Below are 22,442 nucleotides of genomic sequence, written 5' to 3' on the forward strand. Positions count from 1 at the left end.
ATACATACTCCACAGTTGTTGTGGTCCTATGTATTCTACGGAAACTTATTCTTTAACTGCTTAAATACACACTCCACAGTTGTTGTGGTCCCATGTATTCTACGTGTCACAATTGCTGTGTCTCACGTAGTGTATGCATCACAATTGCTGTGACCCCATACATAAGTAATCAAGATGAAATGTGACTGGAATACGAAAGGACTGAAGCCCTGACGTAACATAACGTGACTTGAACATAACTTGAAATACATGACCAACTTAAGATAGAAATATTTCGTAACATGACATAACATATAATAGACAACATATTTAACATGACATACTTGCAACAGTGAATATTACATGACTTGACATACATGTAATAGATAGCATACTTAGCATGATGTATTTGTAATGTACAATAATACATGATAGAATATATTATGTAACAGATAAAAACTGATGATAGAATAAATTTTGTATAACAAATAATTACGTGATAACTTGACATGGCATGACATATATTATAACACACATACATACACTGTAGTTCCTTTGCTTAGCACACATACACAGTAGACTGCTAGTAAGTTAAAAGCTAACTTACCTCGATCTCCGCGTTTCTTATAAAACCTTAAGTGCGATCACGAGGAACTGTAATTAGTGATTCTAAAAGTTAGTACTAAATCACTAATAAATTGAAATATGGAAAATACTAACTTAAAGAGTAAAATTTCTATTTTACTCTCTGCATGTAGGAAAATGACCGTTTTACCCATAACTTAAGGATTTTGCATACTAAATCCAAAAGTCACCAAAATTTACATGCCTCATGTAAATTTTATCCTCAATTCATTTATCAATTTAGAAAAATTTAAAACTAATCACAACTATGGAAGATACACTATGGCCGAAACATCCATAGGTCATTTCTCTTGATTTTTGTTGCAATTCCTTCCAATTTCAAAACTCATGCTTAAACCAAAGTTTTGCAACAAACATCTTCCAATCCTAAGTTCAAAACTATACTTAAAACATTCATTTAGAAAAAGCTAATAATCAACACCAAACTTTTTTTGTAAAAAAATCCAAGCACTTGAATCACAAGTTTTGACCTTAAATCAAAACATCTCCAAGAATTTCAAAAATCAAATCTTACTTCTAACATATTCACAATATCATCCTAATATCAACCATGCTTTAAATCATCAAACTAAAGTCACCAAAATCATAAAATAACATTTGAATTAAGCCTGGTGGTGTAGACTATAATGTATTCTGACACTTCTAACTATCTCAAATAATTAAAATCGCATTTCTGGCACCAAAGTGAGTGATAACACTAACTATGTTGACAGGCTAAAACTTATGCGATTAGTCGATTCGTGAAAACTTATGGGGTCTTCACGAGATTCCTAAAACTAATAGAAATTTCACAATTAAATTTCTAGCGGGCTGTTACATATGGCCCATCTACAAAGAGTTCTAAAAAATAAAAGTTTAAGCTCCTCCAACGATCTTTCCTGTCTTTGAAAGTCCGCTCATTACGCTCCCGCCACAAACACTATATAATGCAAATATGGATCATCTTTCACATAGTTTTAATTTGTTGTCTGCCTCTTATGCTTGGCCAACTAGCCAACGCTGCCTCCACGGTTTTTGGCATCACCCAGGCCATCGCCAAACGAGCGAAAACCTCATTCCAGAGAACCCTTGCTATATCACAATGCAATAGGAGATGATCTACCGACTCTCCCCCTCCTTTGCATATGCAACACCAGTCTGCGATAATGATCCATCTTTTCCTTAGATTATTAGTGGTAAAAATCATACCCAAGGAGGCGGTCCAAAAAAAAAATGAGGCTTTGGGAGGTACCTTGTAGCTCCAGATCTTTCTCCAAGGGAATTGAGTATTGGACTCTGGGGTGAGGGCCTTATAGAAAAAACGAACGGAAAAAATACATTTTCTTGCTAGAGTCCACCACATGACATTCTCTTGTTGGCTGTTTAGTCTTATGGAATATATGAAACTATAGAAGTTTGCAATGTTACTTATCTCCCAGTCCTATATTGCCCTACTGAAATTAATATTCCAACTAATCCATCTCCTGGATATCTTCATAACATCTGCCACTGAGACTTCCTTAGTACTCACCATTTGGAAGAGATAATGATATAAATCTTTAATGCCCTATTGCCACACCACATGTCGCTCCAGAATTTTATCTTGGATCCTACACCCATCTGAAGCGTAACAAAATGGTTAAATACCCCCTCAACCTCTTCTAATGTGTTTCTACAACCCTACTCCATAGGCCCCTCTATCTTCTCTAGTGCATCAATCCCCCTATAAGCCACCATATTTTTTCTCAATAATCAATTCCCATATAGAGTCTGGTTTCCTGGCAAATCTCCATAACCATTTGCCTAATAATGCCCGATTGAATATTTTTAGATTTCTAACCCCTAGACTTCCCCCCAGAATAGAATGATACACCCGCTTCCACTTAACCAAGTAGAACTTGAACTCATCCCCCAAACCCCTCCACAAGAAATCTTATTGAAACTTCTCAATACGGGCTGCCACATTTACTATAGTATTAGGAATAAAGATAAAAAATAAGTAGGTAAGTAAGATAGTGTACTCTTTATCAAGGTAATCATTCCACCTTTTGACAAGTACCTTCTCTTCCACCCCGCCAATCGCCGCTCTATTTTTTCAGTCACTGTATCCCATATCGAGGAAGCCCTCGAGGCACTCCCTAATGGAAGTCCCAAGTTAGTCATAGGGAAGAAAGTTGTCTTACACCCCCAAAGTTCTTGCCAAGTGGACAATATTAGGAACTAGCCCAATTGGCACCAATTTTGATTTTTCCATATTTACCTTCAAACCAGAAATTGCCTTAAAGCAAAAGAGTAAGGCCTTTAGAACTTGCACCTGATTTTGGTCGGTTTCGCACATAATTAATGTATCATCTGCAAACAGTACATGAGAAATATTAATAATACGCTTATCCAAGGTTCATATCAGGAAACTGTCTATAAAAACCGTTCACAACCAATGCCGAAAGCATCTTACTTAGAACTTCCATGACTATGACAAACAACAAGGGTGACAACGGGTCCCCTTGTCTTAATCCACGTGAGCTTTGGAAGAAACCCACTAATACTCCATTTACCAACACATAGAACTTTGCCCAAGATATGCACCAATAGATCTAGACCCTCAATCGCTCCCCAAAACCACACCTCCTAAGTAAATGAAGGAGGAAATCACAGTTGACATGGTCATATGCATTTTCCATATCGAGTTTGCACCTGATCCCTGTTTTCCCAGCTTTCAATCGACTATCAAGACATTTATTAGCAATTAACACCTCATCCAAAATCTGCCTTTCTTTAACGAAAGCATTTTGAGGTTGCATAACAATCTTCCCTATCACCTCACTCAATTTGTTCGTAAGTACCTTGGAGATTATCTTATACACCTCATTCACTAGACTAATAGGTTGAAACTCCTTAATCTCCGTTGCCCCCACCTTCTTAGGAATCAATGTGAGGAACGTGGTGTTAAGACTTTTTTCAAACTTTCTAGCCTTGAAAAACTCCTGAAAGACCTTCATTAGGTACTTCTTAATAACTTCCCAACAGTTTTGAAAGAAACCCATTGAGAAGCCATTCGGTCTTGGTGCATTGTTCTTAGCCATTTTCCTCACTACTTCGTGAACCTCTCTCTCCTCGAAGTCCCTTTCCAAGCGTGACAGGTCACTCAAACCGATGGTGTCAAAATCCATCCCATTCAGTGGGGGCTGCCATCCCACCTGCTCCTCTAGTAAGTTCTCATAAAATTCCACAACATGATTGTAGATTACCTGCTCATCTCTGCACTCCACACCATCCACTTTCAACATTTCAATATTATTATTTCTCCTATGCGGGTTTGCAATTCTATGGAAGAAACTCATGCTCTGATCCCCTTCCCTCAACCACAATGTCCTGGATTTTTTACGCCAAAACATCTCTTCTAGTGGAATCAACCTCTCAACTTCTGCAACGAGCTCAACCTTCCTCTCTTGTTCTACCTGAGTGAGTTGTTCTGAACGACTCCAAGTTCCATACTTTTAGATCTCTTTTGAGAGTTTTCAATTTTTACACAAAAATGAAACTAGGAGTACCTTGGAACTGATAAGAAGACCACCACTGTTTAATCCTATCCACAAACCCTTTCGATTTCAACCTCATATTCTCAAATTTAAACGGCCGATGACTCTTACGAACACCTCTACAATCAAGCAAAATAAGCCAATGGTCCGAACCAATATGGGGCATACGCTTCTGCCAGACCTCCAGGAAGTGCCTTTCCCACTCTAGTAAAATTAGGAACCAGTCTAGTCGAGACCATGACTGATTATTAGACCAAGTAGCGGTATTGCTGCCTAAAGGCAAATCCACAAGTTCAAGTCAAAGATACACTCCGAGAACGCCTCTATTGCTAGCCATAATTTTCTACTTCCCGAAGTTTCATTTGGGAATCTCACAACATTGAAGTCTCCCCCTATACACCAAGGGAGTTCTCACCAGTTATGAATCCCAGCAAGTTTATCCCATAACAAACTTATGTTCGTGTCTAAGTTGGCGCCATAAACACATGCAAAAGCCCACAGAAAGTTATCGGCTACACTCTTAAACGAGCATGCCACCGTGTAATTTCCAATAAAATCCTCTACCCTTTCCACCACATGTCTATCTCACATCACCACAACCCCATTAGAGGCCAAGAAAACCCAATCTACATGGACCCCGTTCCATAAACTTCGCACAATTCTCCTATCAATAAATTTCAATTTAGTTTCTTGCAAACATAGGATATCCACCTTCCATTCCTGAATCATGTTTCTAATCCACAGACACTTACCAATAGCGTTAAGCCCATGGACGTTCCACGATACAAATTTTGGTCTCATTGAGGAAAGGTCTGCCCCTTCCCTTTCACCATTCCTCTACTAGCGCTGTCCTCCATATTCATCGATCAAGTTAGTCTTTTGAGTTCCCGGTGCTTCTTTGATTCTCCCTTATTTTTTTGTTTGTGCCCCTCTTCAATTTCTGTGAACAAGGCCAAGAACTGCTCCTCATATCCGTCGTACTCAATCCTCACAAATTTCTGGATTTATTTCACCTTATGAAAAACCCAATCCGAAACATTAGGTTGTGGTGGAAAACATAAATTCAATGGGGTAGGCTCCTCCAGCCTACTTAACTGATTTATGTGAAAATCATCTTCCAGAAAGATGTCATCCAATCCTACCTGTCCAAATACGTCAGGGAGCACAAATTCACCATCCACTGAATATGTAAGGTCGTCGAGCACCTCCCTCTCCTCTTCCTTCCTCTTAAATTCACTAAATGGTTGGACAGAGAGGTCCAATCTGCCTGCGTCCTTGTCTCCTACCAAAATCGACATCGTCTGACCTTTACATAGTGGGAATGAGCCATCCAAACTCGCCATCATTGACAAACTTTGCTTCTACAGTGAGTACTGTTCACCCAGGGCTGCCGGCACATCACCAGAGTTTCCCACTACCACAGTCAGCGATATCTGTGGGATCACCTCTGCCCAGTCTGTCGACGACGAGCACGGCACGATCTCAGGAGCTGTCAAAGCTCCGTTGCTGAGTATCGAGTCATTAAGCTGGGTCGACGGGCATAAGGACAAGCTGGGCAGCTTATTTGAAAACAAACTGGGCTAGGATGACCCAAGCCTAGTTCCCAGGCATCCACTCGAAGAGGCTGTAGAGCTTACTTTGGGCCGGGCCTTATCTACAATCAGGGCCCTCTCTAATTCATTCATAGCGCAAACGAGTTGGGGCTAGGGCCCAACCTTCGTAACCCCATGTGGCCCACCATGGTCATGAAGCCCAGGGTCCATAACCCTTTCTCCTTTTTCTTCCTTCCCTCTCTCACTTATTTCCTTTCTCAGGCCGACATGTTTACGTAACTCCTCCATCTCCTTATGCAATTTCCTCAGTTGTCCCTGCAACTCCAACATACCCCTGCTACTCACTCATGTCTCCTGCCCAACCCAAGCCTGCCATACCCTGAACCCTGTACAGGTTGAGGGGCTCCAAGCACCACCCCATCAACGTAACTTATGCATGACTTGTTCTCGTCGTGACTTGGTCTTGCCGTCGTGAGAGCCTCCATGTACGAACGATTGAAAGGTTTCCCCTCCATTGCCCTTCTGTTCACTTGAGCCCCTGCGACGTTGCCAACCTGCTCCTTGGTCTAGGTTATCTCCGCAGCAAGCTCCTTTAGGCTTCTCCATCCCCAGCCACCTGCACCTTGGGAAAACAAAGTAGATATCTTCTTCCCACCTGCCCATACTCTGCAATCGACAAGTAACACCCATGATTGTTCGCACAATGTTAGGCAACAAAGCTTCTATAACCCTCCCTTATCACTGAATACACATCCTTTCTCCCCCCTCTCAAGCACTCCTCCAATACACTCACAAACCACAACACTCTGTTGTGACACACCAACACCTCGTACTTTTCCTTCCATCCCTACTCAGAGATACACATATTAACTCCCTCGTTCACAAGCACAATCCTTTTAGACTATACCACTAACTCTCTAGATAGAGCCATTTGTTCTACCGTAGTAACTACAATGCTGTCAACGTTGCAAGGTTAACGACAACTGGAGTTTTGCATGTGTACGGAGAGACCATATATAGTACTAGTATATTCAAAATCTTGCAAAGAAGCCAACTGCACGATTTCCTCTATTAAGAACCTCCGTACAAGATTCAAATTACTGTATTCAAATCAGCCAACTAAACAATATCATGGGCATAAATTAGTATATTAAGAAGCTCCATATAAAATTCAAATTAGTATATTCAAATCAACCAACTACACAATATCATGGGCACAAATCAGTGTATTAAGAAGCTCCATAAAAAATTAGTGTATTCAAATAAGCCAACTAAACAATATAACGGGCACAAACCAGTGTATTAAGAACCTCCATACAAAATTCATATCAGTGTATTCAAATCAACCAACAACACAATATCAAGGGCACAAATGAGTGTATTAAAAGCCTCCATACAAAATCCATTTGGCTCAATAATTTCGTCAAACAATTGATGGACATAAAACAAGAAACTCAAACATTCATGCAAAAATTAGTAGATCACAACCTTCATAAAGAAAATTACACATAACCTTGAAAAAAAAAAAAAAAAAACCCTTCAGCAAATTAGTGTATGCTAGAAAAATTTCTAACTTGTGTTACCATGACATGTGGAAGCAAATCTAGATCCAATCAGGGCAGCAGATTTGGATGCAATCAGGGTTTCTTTGCAATGTAGACTCAAATTGGCTAGAGAACCTAACACCGTCTAGAGTTTACAAGGGGCATATTGTAAAAATTTGCAATGTGTGTTAGTACGTAAGAGAGAGAGAGAGAGAGAGAGAGAGAGAGAGAGCACTTGAGGGTAAGAGTGAGGGGGCACTAGAGTTTATGGGGTGAGAGAGAGAGGGGTTAGTGAGAGAGAGAGAGATGGCACTAAAGGGGGTGAGAGACTCGGACTTGAAGGTTTCCTCTTCTCAGATCGTGACATAGCGACCAGACCGAGTTCACCACATCATAATGTGTAATATAGGAATGACCGATTGGATGATGAGCAGATTATAAAATGAGATACATCTATTTATAAATGACATGTTTATAAATAACTATATTTAACATTATTCTTTTCAAATTTTATAATTTGAAGTGTTTTGTAGGGTTTCATGATGGAGTAGTTTTTGAGTGAGATTTGTAATAGTTGGGGGCTGGGCAACTTTCTGGTTTTACCTAAAAGTGAAATGTTGGGCCCGACTGAAACCAACATGAGGGTAGTTATTATGGCAACAAATCTGATCTCTACCGCCCACCGCCCAAAAATTTAGTTTCAGGCCCATACTCTTATCTCAATTTTCTGAACACATTTTTTTTTTTTTTCCTTCAATTTCTAATCTCCAAAATAAAAATCTCAATTTTCTAATCATTTTACAGAATTGTAATATATAAACTCATAAAATCTACCTATATTTGTTTAAAATTTCTAGAAAATAACTTTGAAGAGTAAATTTATTTTTAAGATATATTATAATTTAAAAAAGATTTGTATATCTTTCTATTTATAAATTATTAAGGGCGATGCGAGAATTAGAAGACAAAAAAATAAGATTATATTTAGATAGTGAAAATGTTTTAAAAAAATAAAGTTTTGTTTAGATAGTAAAATTTTTTTTATCTCATTTTATTTTATTTTATCATTATAATATTTTTAAATTTTCATACTAAATATAATAAATAATTTATTTTTTTAAAATTTAAAATAATAATAATATTATAACAAATTTTGATTATTTTTAATTGTTATGTAAGACCAAATCTAATATCTAAACCGTACGTAAGTGAAAAGATCACCAAAATGATTTGGGTTTGTAATAGATAGTTTTCTCCTCTGAACAATTAAAAAAGTTTGAAAATATTTATTTAATAACTCACGTCTCTTTAACGAGTCAGAATTTTAGAAAGAGAGAAACCCAAGCTAGACGCCTGAAGCACACCAAGTTACCAACAGGCAACAGCCACCTTGCGCTCCGATAATCATTAAAGAAATCGGGAAAATTCCTGTGTCTTCCACGCAACCAAACACCTCTCTCTCTCTCCCTCTCTCTCCTTCCTTTCTAGTTGGGTTTCCCATCTGTTTCGATGCAACACCGTACTGCTTCGGCTTCTGAAGTTAAACTCAAACCCTCTCGGTCTATCCTCTTAATTTCGTTGATTCTGACGGTTTGTCGCCCCAATTCTTTGCTGGTTATCAACTAAATTCGGTGAATTTGGTTCATTTATCGCCCTGTTCTTTTGATTTCTCATTCCTATTGCCGGTCGCAGGTAATACGTCGCCTACTGCAAATTCAGTAATATTTGTTGCATTGGATCTTATTTATGCGATTTGATATTGAGCTTTTATTTTTTTTAACGGAAGTTCTTGTAGCTGCTATAATCTATAAGCTGTTTCCCTTCTTGGTCCGAAGTTTGCTTCTTCTTGCTAATTGTGCTTAAAAGTACCAAGAGAATAAATCTTGAGTGTATTGGTATTTTCTTGTAGTAAAGTTGTAATTTTTGTACTTCCTAGCGTACCCATTTGCGAATCTTGACACAAGTTTTACTTTTTAATGTAATCATTCATGAAAGAATACTAAAAGGGCTAATGTTATTTTCTTCTTTTTTACAGAACCTTTCCTTAATGCTTGTACGTGGTTTGTGGAATGGATTGGCTGTATTTACCTGTCAGTCTTTGTGAATGATGTTTGGTGGGCCAAAGGGTGCCAATACCCTTAGTACACTCAAATCAAAATGGCGTGGTGAATCATCTTTAACCACAGGTTTGCTTAAGGATGTGCCTCCTGAGATTGAATTGTCGGATTACGGAAAGGTACCACCAAGTCCTAGTAGTGAGAGCCCTTCGGGGCTTCTTAATGGTGATACTTTGAATGTGGAACCAATTGCTGATTTGGACCTGTTCTTTGAAAGGCTATACGGCTACTATTGTGAGAAAGGGCTTTGGTGCATCATTATAAAATGGATAGTTGAGCTTCTAAGCCTTGGATTCACCATTTGTTTCTCAGGATTTTTCTTATTATATGTTGACTGGAATGGTCTTCGTAATGCCAAGTGTGGGATGGATGCAGTTGAATCTGGGATTAAGCCCTGTGATCTTGCTAATGATGCTCTTCATCAGCATCCATTAACCCCGTTAACACTGACCAAAGCTATAATTGTTGGGTATTTAGGAATTTTTTCTATTTATTGGATCTTTTGTTTTTTGAGGTTCTTCGCTCAATTAAAGGATACTCTGGGGGTTCGTCACTTTTATTACAACAAGTAAGCTTCAGAATAATTCTAATTATACAAATTTTGATGGTGTTGAATGCAACGTTTTATCTTTTACTTAGTTCTTATGTTTTAGTACAATTTTATCATTAAATAACAATGTCAAGGATGTTCTCTTCTTGCAGTCTCCATGTTACAGATAATGAAATTCAGACCATGCCATGGGCGACAATACTTGAGAAGGTTGTTCAGCTGCAAAGTTCACAACAGCTCTGTGTGATTAAGGATCTTTCTGCTCATGATGTTGTGATGCGGTTGATGCGCAAAGAGAACTACTTGATTGGAATGCTCAACAAGGGGGTGCTTGCTTTCCCCATCTCTCAGTGGGTCCCAGGTGCTGGACCGACTGCCAAATTTGTCTCAAACGGAATGCAACATCGTCTGATACTGACAAAGACCCTTGAGTGGACCTTAAATTGGTGCATTCTGCAGAGCATGTTTGATCGGTACATTGAATTTTTCATGAGTAACTAGATATATTTTGTTTCTGGAACATATTACATAACACGCATTCAAGCTTCATGCTAACATATAAGGCATGTTTGCATTAATTATCTTCTACAATATGCGGAAGAAAGTATTTCCCCCTTTTGGGAGTTGTTACATATTTGTTATTTTTCTTTGGTACCATTTGATGAGTAATATTGCATCATGCATTAATTTCAAGAATTTGCCAACTCTGTACCCTTGGTCAAGAGGTGGGCTTGGGATGAGCTGTAGACTCAGGCATCCTGGGTTTGATTCTGAATGAGTTTCTCTGGATTACATGATGCATAGTTCTGGCTTGTTGGGTTGTGTATCTGGGGTTTACTTCTCACAGGTAGGTCCAAAGGGTCTTGCCTTGGTGACGTTCCACATTGTAGAAAAAAATCAAGAGTTTTACAAACATACATTGTGGTTTCATTTGTCAAAGGTGCATGACATGATTTATGATCTCCCTCCACGATTGTTGATGATTTTCTGATCTACTGTGCTACTTCTACAGAAACTTCTGTGTTAAAAGGGACTTCGTATCTAATCCTGCAACATTAAAGAAGAGGCTTATGGTAGTTGGGCTTGCAATGCTTCTTCTTTCTCCTTTTCTTGTCATATTCATGCTGGTGTATCTCTTTCTGAGGCATGCTGAACAGTTCTATAATCACCCAAGCACTGCATCATCTCAAAGGTGGTCAACTTTGTCAAAGTGGATTTTTAGGGAATATAATGAGGTACTTACTATTTTTATCTCTTTTTTGTGGAGTTCAACCAAAGTTTTTCCTGGGTTCATAATATATGCTGCTTCTGTATCTGCTGTGTGCTCAAAATGTGGGTATGATTTTTAGCCAGTGGAAGCATTTTCCATGTCTTGATAGGGTTGCCTATTGATTCATCGGTTCTATCTTTATAACTGTAATCACCATTCAGTATGCTTGTTCTATCTGTCTATTACCTTTTTTTTTTTTTTTTTTTTTTACCGTTGCATATTAAAGACTTTGGTTAAAGAAAACAATGCTACAATGTAGGGAAATTATTAGCGATCAGAATGATATTGGATAAATTACAATTTATATCCTTGTGATGAGGCCTAATTCTATATCTCTGAATTTTGGAAAGTTACACCAAACCTCTTTTGTAATTTGAATTAAACTGAAGTGTTTCGGATGTAATCTGTAAGCTATGTAATCTGTAATCAATGAGAGATGTGGTGCCAATAAGTGATGCCACATCATTGGCACCCAAGTTGGAGAGTGGCCCAAGTGGTGAAGGCCTTGGTCTTGGGGTATCACTCCCGTCAAGGTCCAAGGTTTAACACCTCATGGGTGCAAACAATCCTTTGGGGCCACACCCTCTAGTGAAAAGCTAGCGATTTAACCGGTTCCGTGTAGGGAAACTTCCGAGGGTGCGGTGCACAGGATTGGGGTTTATTTTGTAGGGTTGGGTCTGAAGGGCCCATTGCCATTAAAAGGAAAAAAAGTGTGAAGGTAGTCTTGCTAATATCAATATGTACACTTCACATGGATATCACAACGATTGAGGAAGAAAAAAGAGTAAACAGACTGTGGAACTAAGGTGCACAATAGATGACCGAGCAGCATAATTTCATTCAGTTCAAAAGAATGTTTCATTACTACAGTTTCATTGTTTCTTCATATTATTTTTGATTTGAATAAACTGAGCAATTCTTTTCTGCAAGAATTTTTGTTGGTACTACTGGCTATATTACAAAGCTTGCAAAGATGATATGTTCAAGTTATTCTAATACCTGTAACTTGGGGTCAGATAGTTCAACACAGGTGTGGATCACCTGGTCAACAGTAAAAAATAATAAAAATAAAAAATAGAACGGAGAAAATGATAGGAGTTAAATGGGACCAATTTATGGGATAATTTGGAGGCTTACAAGGTAAAATTGACTCTGCCACATAGGCAAGATTGTGTTGACTCAGAACAGGAGTTGGGGGTAGTTGATCTTATCATGAATAAGTTCAAACCACTTTGGCTCCTCCTACATATAATATTTGTATTTTATATGTAATCCTCTTTGTTTATTATGCATTAGATTTAAAAGTAGTATCTGTTTTTGTGGGACAGGTGGATCATTTGTTTAAGCACAGGATCAATAGCAGTGTGGATCATGCTTCTAATTATCTCAAGCAATTCCCTTCTCCTATTATTTCTATTATTGCAAAGTTCATCTCCTTTGTATCTGGTGGTTTTGCTGCAATCCTTATCATCATTGCATTTCTGGAAGAGTCACTACTAGAAGGCCATGTAAATAAATTCTTTCATAGCTTACTTTGATGGCATATCAAACCGTTTGTATATTGAGGATAATTTTGTTTTGTCATTTTTTAAACCATCAGATATTTGGACGCAACTTGTTTTGGTATGCTGCTGTTTTCGGAACTATAACAGCTATTAGCCGGGCTGCTGTTACAGATGAGGTTCTAGTTCTTGATCCTGAGGGTGCAATGTCTATGGTTGTCCAACATACACATTATATGCCAAAGAGATGGCGTGGCAAAGAAAATACAGAGACGGTTCGCATTGAGTTTGAAACTCTATTTCAGGTATTTGACTATTTTTTATGTTTTCATTGAGGTAGTTCTGGCATGAGTTAGCTAAGAAACTCCAGAAACTTATTGTTGCTTATAATTACAAAAGGGTGCATTAGCTGAATTATCGAAAGCCAAATAGGCACAAGGAAAAGTGCTGGATGAATTGTTTGTTTACGTGGACTTGGATATGGTGCCAAGTTTGATAGATACCCCAATTGTTGGATATGATGGCCATACCCTTAACCAGAATGTTGTGTTGACAAGGTTACAGTAAGGTGAAGTGTAAGGGTTCTCAGTTGTTTGCCTGAATTTGATCACATCTATTAGCCACTGCCCATTCTCTCTCCCATCCCTTATCTTGTGTCAATTTGGGTAAATGCAAATTTGGTGCTTATAAGCTTTATGTGAACTGACTCTGCCGGAAAGTTTGGCAAATTAAGTCTGGGGAAGATCACACTTTATGGTCTTAAACTACCACTCTTACAATATGACCAGTGACCACCAAATTCCCAAAGCTTCTTCACCCCCGCCCTGCGGGGCGACAGGGTAGTGAAGGTTTTAACTACTTTTGTGCTCATGATTTTTTTCCTGATGCAGTATACTGGAATGATGCTACTTGAGGAGATGGCCTCAATTTTCCTCACTCCATATTTACTTATATTTGTTGTCCCAAAGGTTTGGTTTGTTGTAATTTTCGACTCCTGTCAATTTTTTTATTCCTCTGCATCATAATTTCTAGTTTTTGGGCATTTCATGTTTTGAACTGACTACGTTTATTTTGCAGCGTGTGGATGACATTTTGCAGTTCATTGTAGATTTCACAGTGAATGTTGAAGGTGTTGGTCATGTCTGCAGGTTAGTCTTCTTTGTTTTGATTTGCTATTCTGGCACCACACATATGAAGCCCTAGTGTGACTCTCTCTCTCTCTACATTAATAAGATTTATTGTTATTTTAACTCTTGAACTTTTGGCAGTTTCAGCGTCTTTGACTTTCAAAAACATGGCAATAGCAATTATGGTTCACCATATAATGCACATCGCACTGAGAGGAGTTCTCAGGGAAAGATGGAGAAATCATTTTTGAGGTACTTTTGCTATATTTCTGGTAGAGTTGATCGAATTCTGGTCACGACACCTTATCTTCTATATTATTTTAATTGTGAAAAAACGCCTAGAGTTTTGTCTGTGCAGTTTCAATTTCTTTAGCTTTATAGTAGTATTATCATAATATTTTAGAACTGAAAGAAACCTCAGCAAGGCTGCAAGCGCCAGTTCTGCAACTATCAGTCCTTCAAGTCTCTATCTCCTCTTCCTTATCTTGCTCTGTTTTTCAAATTTCATTATGATTAATTGGGTATAAATTGAATGATTGTTCAAATTTCATTAAGGAGTATGATGAGTGGGGATGCAATAATCATTTTATATCACAACTTGAAGGGAAGTGTGTTGTTTGTGATGTTATAGGTGCCATGGTGCTTTGTGAAGTAGTTTTGGACAACGTAGCTAAAGTGGCTTTGGAGAAACTATTTCCTACATCTCAATTTTTGATGATCCTATTCTGGTTGCAGCTTTCAAAGTAACTACCCTTTGTGGGAACCAAACACCCAAGGAAAGCAGTTCCTGTCGAATCTTAGGACTTTCAGGGAACAAAATCTGCAAGGACAGGGGGCCAGGCAGACATTTTCTCCTAGAAAGTGGCGAGGGAGCCCCGTTGTCAGAGGTCGTGGAGACAGACGTGGGTTTTTATCCAGGGAGCTCACGCATAAAAGTCCTGGAACTGGCTACCAGTTGGGTTCTCTATGGCTAACTGATGCAGATCAAAAGAATCATCCCTATCTTCTTGATTGGTATTATACCTCACGACTGAACCACGTTGCTGGTCACTCGAGAGACAGTCCACGGGACTTCGAAGCAACTGATGAGCAGCATCCTGGAGATTATTGGATGCCATCCAACTTGACAAAAAATGAACCAAGATATGAAGAGTACTGGGGTGACCATTACGAGGATCGAGCTCAGTCCCATCTTGGGGCTTCAACATCAACTCCCTTCTTCCGGGATAGCATACTACAGCATCATGCTTCCAGTAATTTGGCACACCCAACCACTACCAGGAGCCAATGGTGGGCCAGAAGTGGGCCATATGATGGGCAGCCCCAGACAAGTTTTCTGGAGCCTCCTGCTTTCACTCACCACAGTTCGGAGAATTATTATGACAATCTTTCAGATAGAAGCTTGGAGGAGCAAGAACAACACTTGGACTGGAGAAATAACCGCAAATTAGCCCAAACCACTTACATGGATGACATAGAGGTGGGAGAATTAAATCTTCATTTCGACGATATATATATATAGCAGACCTCCAGAAACTCCCAGAATAAATCAAGTGTCTACAAGCTTCGAGTGATCAGATAATTGGAATGTACATGGGTTTCCATTACTCTGTTTGTGATGGGCGTTCTGTGTAAAGGAAACTCTGTATTCTTTATTGTATATAATTCATCATGCCATCATGGTTTATTTTCTCAATAGGCCTCAAGCTTGAGCGGGAAGGTGACAGAGGTCCAAAGAGACCAGAGTCCTGAAAATGTAAAAGCTAGATACAAATAGAAAAACTAGATACAAAGAGACCATATTCGTTTATGAATTGACCTGTATCTTGATTTGAGGTTTGGAAATGTCCAACATTGTCTTGGGCATTTGAGAACCTGTTGATGTCTGTCCATCCTTGACAAACTACTAGCTTTGGGAATTCAGGACATGTTTTGTGCTGCACACTCGACAGATTTAGGAGATCATTCAAAAGCATCTAGAAGGATCTCATTTAGGAATAAAACCTAATTCTTGCAGACAAGTGTCTTACCAAAGGCTATCTGCGACATTGCATAGCCCGTTTAAGAAAGCTACTCATTGAGTAATGGATTTGCAACTCGTGTCATACTTGTGCTACATTCTCACTGGTTCTGTGTCACTGTCAGCTATGGCAGCAATGGATTGTTTGTCAAGCAAGCTGCAATCATGCTCGCGAGGCAGTGATTGTCTCTGATTATTTATTCTTGAAATGTAGGGTATCATGTTTTTGTTATGATCTGTATTTCACTGGAAATGTTATTATGATGTTCACATCCACTGGACCTAGTTTCTGGTCATGATGTTGTCCTTCAGCAATGAGAAACATAGGAATGAAACACGATAACCATTGAGTTTTGAATGTCATTTATGAGAAACATGAGAAAGTGGTACCATGCAAAATTGTCTTTTATTTTAAAATTTAAGTTACTAGAAAGAAGTCAATTTAATTATTTAAATTATATTCTAACAATTTGTCATCAGAACTTTTAGCTCAGACGAACATGACCTTATTTGATGAAATTCTTCAGTTTTGCTTGGCCACTGAGATTTTTCAGATGAAAATTTTGAGTTTTAAAATTAAATATTAAAATATTATATTTCAATATTATTATTATTTTGATATTTGAAAAAGTTAAAAAAAAATTGAATTGTTTATTATATTTTGTATGAAAATTTGAGAAAATTATAATAATGAGATGAGAATTTTGTGTTTGAGATGAAAAATCTCAATGGCCAACGTCTCCATATAGAAACTAGAGATCAAGACCAACCAAACCAACATGCATGTGAGGATTTGTGAGGAAATCTGATTCTTCTGCCTGTATTAGATTGAGATTTGACTCTCTTTTCATTGTCTTTCTTGTCCCAGGAAGAAGGCATCTGATTGAAAACAGTGAAGATGTCTAGCCAAAATTATCGGAGACTTGCAACAAAAGGCTAAAAGAAAAGAAAACAAAAGAAAAAAGCTGTGCCGTTCATCAACACAGATATTTGCTTCCAGGATAAGGTATTGGAGATCATTTCCAAGGAGACCTTTCTCACGCTTTCACTTATGGTTATTCATTCCAGTGGGTCCCCTCTACCCTGGCTTCCATTAATGGGAGAATTACAACAGTCATTTTCATTCGAGAAAGGATAAAGAAAGCAATCATTCTCTAGCCCATGCTTACTACCCTTCAGCAGTCCAGACTTTGTCTAATTTGTGTCGTTTTTGTATTATATGATATTCATCTTGAGTTTCTCTTGCACTTGTCTATTATACTTCTGTGAACATCCAATTGACCGTTCAAACTTCAAGTAATTCCACTCCAAAACAAAAAATGAAACCCGAAATTGATACAAATAAAAAAAACTAATCTCACATTAAAGCTCGGATTCAATGGGAAGAATTGCTTTTCTGGATCCTCGGCCATGTCTAAATGGGAAGAATGATCTTCGACCTCTGCTGTCGCAAGCTTCGCTTGTACTAACTTCGAGACTGTGATCCCTATTTTGTAGAGTGATTTCTTGAACAGTTAAGTACAGCTGTTGATCAGCTGCAGAATCCATTGAGAAAGATCTTCTGATGGGTTGAATAGAAAATTGATCATCTTTCTTTCTTGTATCAATGCATTCATCTCCCATGATCGAAACATGGTGGAACTTTCTTGGTTTTAAGTTTCCAGGCTTCTTTTCCAACTTCCTTGGTGAATTATTCCTGGGCTGCACTGGAACTTCTAGTGAATCATTTCTTTCTTGTTGCCTTTGTGGGAATGCAACTTCATCTTCTCCCCCCAATTCAATTACCACAAAGTCTTCATCACTACTCATGATGCTATTGGACAAGAGTTGAGAGTTTTGTGGTGAAGAGCTTGGTGCAATAATATGATCAATCCGATACCTGTTTGTGCCTGAAATGCTTGATCTGCATAGAGGGCAATTTGCATTGCTTTGAAGCCATATATCGATGCAATCCAAGTGGAATGTATGGCTGCATTTGGGAAGAACCCTTAGCATATCCTCTTCTTGAAACTCATTCAGACAAACCACACAACAGACACCTCTTGCCTCCCCTTCCCTTCTGAATGGAAACATTGGGATTTCACGAATGACAGACTCATCAAGCCCACGATTCCACATTGATGGAGAGAGAGCTATAAAGGGATCTTCACTTTCTCTTGCTCTCAATGTAGAAAACCATCTCAGCAGATTAGCTTGGTGCCAGTTTGAGCAGCACTTGGTCACAACGATGTAGTAGCTAACTAGCAACAAAGCTGTGGTCATGATGCATAGAACAGCAATGGCTAATATAGGAAAAGCAGATTCTGAAGTAGGCAGGGCAGGTTGATAAATTGAGTTTGCCTGGGTTTTAATGGGTTTTAGAGCCTGAGATCCAATGCTGTAGAAGTGATTCTGGTTTGGTGCCATAATTGCAGATGATTTGAACGAGAGCTTTCAGAAGTGTGGAGCACAAATGGAGAAGGGATATATCGGTTTGACTAACGATTCTACTCAAATCTTGAAGAGAACGACTCACACTAGTCAATCTGATACAGTATTTTATATTCAGAGAGACATGGGGAAAATGACAAAAGTGGAAGAAAAGGAGAGGAGAGGGGGGGCTAGAAATTTCAGTGAAAGATTGATTTGAATAAAAAAATAAAGAAGCCCATTGAAAACATGGGATGAATGAGGAACACGCACATGTGCTTCCTTAGTTGAATAGACATGCATGGAGATGAGAGCTGTTGAGACAAGGCCTTGGGTTTGACTTGAAGACATAAATGTTGGCAAAAAGGTACATGAGGGAGCTTGAAAACATATTGAAGTATTACTTGTTTATGTTTTATTCATTGAGTCGGTCTTTTTTTTATTTTTTTTATTTTTTTTTTAATTTAAGAAGAGGACGGTATTCCAATTTTATTGATAGCCCTCACTTATGGTGGAGGAAAACCGTAGTTACATCTCAGATTCCTAAGAATTACAAATAAAAGCAAAAAACAAATCTCAGTCATAAAAAAAATTCAAAACTATAAAGCCAACAAATTACAAAGGGTCCAAAAAAAGGAATAAAAACTCAACTAGTAAACCCATAATACCAAACCAACCTGCAAAAACAAAACACATACAATTAAAGACACAAATTATAATATATGAGAATAGCAAACGAACTTGGGACAAAATCAATGAAATGCGCAAATAAGGAAGACCAATTCTGTCAATTCTAAGAAGACCTCGTAACTGATTCGGCATGTGATCATTATCCGTGTACCAATCCGACTCAACACCCCTAGAGCCTCTCTTGGCTAGAAAATCCGCCACAGCATTACCCTCGCGATAAACATGCTTCACACGGTACTCCATGCAAGATAAATAAGCAAATAATTCATCCCAAAAATCCTCAAGATACCAAATACTACACTCACCTTTAGTAATCCAATTAACTAGAAGCTGAGAATCTGTCTCAATCTGAACCCGAGGAAAGCCTAACTAAACACACCTCCTAAATCCCTCCAACAAACTTCTCATTTCAGCAAAATTATTAGAACCCTGGCCTAGAAAAATAGAAAACGCTGCCCGAAGCCTACCAAAGCTATCACGAATAATATCCCTAGCACCCGCTGACCCAGGATTTCCCAAACTACTGCCATTAGTGTTAAGTTTCACCCAACCCTACGAGGGTTTTGACCATCTCACCGCACAAACAATCTTAGGCTTAGGATAAACCGCAGGAATATCCAATCTATTCAAAATATCAACATCTTTATTAAAAACATAAGAAACTTTCATATTCCAGTTCATGAGCTTATGGATCCAATGTTTAATAGCCTGCCAAACTGAAGCAACTGATTTTGCCTTATTATCATACCGAGCTTTGCATCGCCTATTCCAGAGTTGCCAAGAAATAATAGAATGAAGAATACCAAAAATAATGCAAAGTTGAGAGGACTTACCTGCCTGATGAAACCAAAAGTTAATCTATTTCTTTCAAGTCCGGAAAACACCCATTTGCACACCAACCTGATTGGCAGCCATACACCAGATACGTCAAGCGAAATCACCAGTGCAAAGCACGTGATTCAACCCCTCAATATGACCCATATGGAAACAATCACACTTAAAAATCAAAGGAATGCCAACTGACTTGATTTTTTCATCAACACTCAGACAATTATTGTAAGCCTTCCACGTCAGAATGGCTATTTTCTTAGGAAGAGAGTTGTGCCAAATCCATTGAGCCCAAGATAAGTCGGTCTATTTATTTGGAGATCTTTTACAATCAATAATAATCTCATAAATGAAATTGGGAGACCTAACAAGCTCTTGGGTGTGCCTATGACCTCTACAGTATCGGCAAGGGTATCCAAATTCAATGAAACTTTCTTGAGCCTTGTAATAATTTAATATTGTTTTATCACCCCCCGGCCCCTTCTTTTGGGGTGGGGCTTTGAGTTTAGAACTTTAGATGTTTGTAAAAGTAAAATGGAAGACTTTTGTTTACAAGACAAGTTTAGCCAGCAAAAACTCCAATCTCTTATTTTCACCCGTCAGGGTTGGGAAGAGCTTCCTTCTTTCTTCTTCCAGTGCCCCTTCTGAAATGGAAAGTTTTTCTTTTTCTCAATATCCTCCTTGTTTTTCTGAATTTAGTAAAGATAAAACCTGACATGTTGTGCCAAGACCACCTCCGACTTACATGAGTACTGTAAGTCATGTGTCGACGCCAAAGGAATTAGAAGCCGCTGATCTTCAATCTCACGCACAACCATGCAGGTCTCTAGGGCCTACAAAGTGACTCACGTTGCATCGTCCAACTCAGCGGCCTCTGCTTTCCCAAATACGGCCACCGTCATTCCTTGCGCGCCTACCAACATGTAGTGATACACGTGCCAGTACAAAAATCTGTGCGCTTCTAGTGCTTATCTGATCTCCAAAATGTCAAACCAATCCGGCCGATTCTAGTTATATAACTTATATCCTTATCTAAATTAACGATTGCGAAGCTATACCAGTTGTAGCAGCACAACATTACATTGGATGTCGCTTCCAATAATTACTTGACGCAACTCAGCAATCAATTGGCTACGGTCATTCAGTAAAGCATGCAGCTAGCCCACTCTTAGGATTGCTCATGCAACTACCAATTCTGATATATGACATCTGATCTCTTGGGTATTAGGCTAAGAGCTCATACTGAACCGGATACTATGAATCAACATCTACGACTAGCTTGCTTGCATGTGGCTCTTTTGAGAAGAATCTAAGAAAGAAAGAATATTGGCCCCCCCCCCCCCCCCCCCCAACAAATCCCTGCATGATTTTTCAGTATTTGCATAAATTAGTATTAAGTGGATGCAGCACATCAACTACTGCTGGTAACACGAGCAGTACTCTGCTTTTGACGGATATGATTGCTAAGAAGCTCTAGAAATCTAAAGGGAAACTTAGAAGGAAAAATCTAATTGTAATGATAATTATGCGTACCAATTTAACGTGATGGGTCAAAAAATAAATTTTATTAAAAATAATACTAATTTAAATTTTAAATATAAAAGAATCAGTATTGATACATAGATTAATACACAATTTTACTTGTACGTAACAAAACTTTAATGCATCCATTTTTTTTTTAACCACATAAAGTTCATATATATATATATATGACATTTAATGTTTTCACAAAATAAGAATTTCATGATGTTCCTAGTTTCAATATGTCTTCATAAAAAAAAGGGAGCATTGCTTCAATTGGTTTCACAAACAATTTCATGTTTTCATAAAAGATTTATATTATCTAGAAGCTGCTAGCTTGTATGTTTTGTTTCTGAAAAATACAAAGAAAAAAAATGGCATTGTAATTCTATCTTATCAATCGTTATTTTGCTTTTTAACCAGTCCTATTATTCTCCAAGCTGGCATTATTGGGCAAAAACAGAGGCCCAAAAACAGCCCACGTCATCCTAGCTAGCTACTTCCTAATATGCATATTTTCATATACAACAATGTTGCATATAGTCATGAAATTACAAACGCCGTGCAATCGTTTTGAAAAACAGTGAGATCCACGATTAAAAAGTTAGTTTTTTTTTCATGTGGGTCCCATATTAATTCATTTTTTCAAAGTGACTGCACGCCGCTTGCACAATCACGACTGTAAATATCATTTCTCTTTCAGATATTATGAGCTTAAAGATCAACTCTTGATCATTGGGCTTGATGGGTGTATTGTAATATTATTAGAGAAATGATATTTGCAGTCGTGGTTGTGCAAGCGGCGTATAGTCACTTTGAAAAAAGTGAATTAATATGGGACACACATGAAAAAAAATTATTTTTATAACTTTTTTTTATTCATTCCGTACAACCATTTACATCCCGCTTACATGTACCGATTGCATCTAGCAGTTCTGATATTATTATGTAAAGCAAAACCTGAATTTCTTTAAGCAGAAATTAATATATATCCGAATCGAAATATGTTACATTAATAACAGATATATATATATATATATATATATATATAGGATAGAGATAATATTACTGCATCTTTGATCGATCTTGTTATGTTTTATCTCTGTAGATAATGGAAGAGAAAAAGAAGTGATGCAGCAACAGAGATGGATGGATTTTCTGGAAGGAAA

General features: G+C 38.1%; 1 protein-coding gene and 1 pseudogene across 1 annotated transcript; one reads left to right on the forward strand and one right to left on the reverse strand.

Moving 5' to 3' along the window:
- Window positions 1-8,544: 8,544 nt before the first annotated feature.
- Window positions 8,545-15,749, forward strand: LOC122305316 (annotated as a pseudogene).
- Window positions 15,750-16,467: 718 nt separating this feature from the next.
- LOC122305317 (RING-H2 finger protein ATL1-like) lies at window positions 16,468-18,678 on the reverse strand. Its single transcript, XM_043117737.1, has one exon. The coding sequence runs from the start codon at window positions 18,229-18,231 to the stop codon at window positions 17,188-17,190; it is 1,044 nt and encodes a 347-aa protein (XP_042973671.1). The 5' UTR covers window positions 18,232-18,678; the 3' UTR covers window positions 16,468-17,187.
- Between the last annotated feature and the right edge of the window lie 3,764 nt (window positions 18,679-22,442).

Source organism: Carya illinoinensis, chromosome 3, assembly GCF_018687715.1.
Source record: "Carya illinoinensis cultivar Pawnee chromosome 3, C.illinoinensisPawnee_v1, whole genome shotgun sequence".
In the NCBI taxonomy this organism is placed as follows: domain Eukaryota; kingdom Viridiplantae; phylum Streptophyta; class Magnoliopsida; order Fagales; family Juglandaceae; genus Carya; species Carya illinoinensis.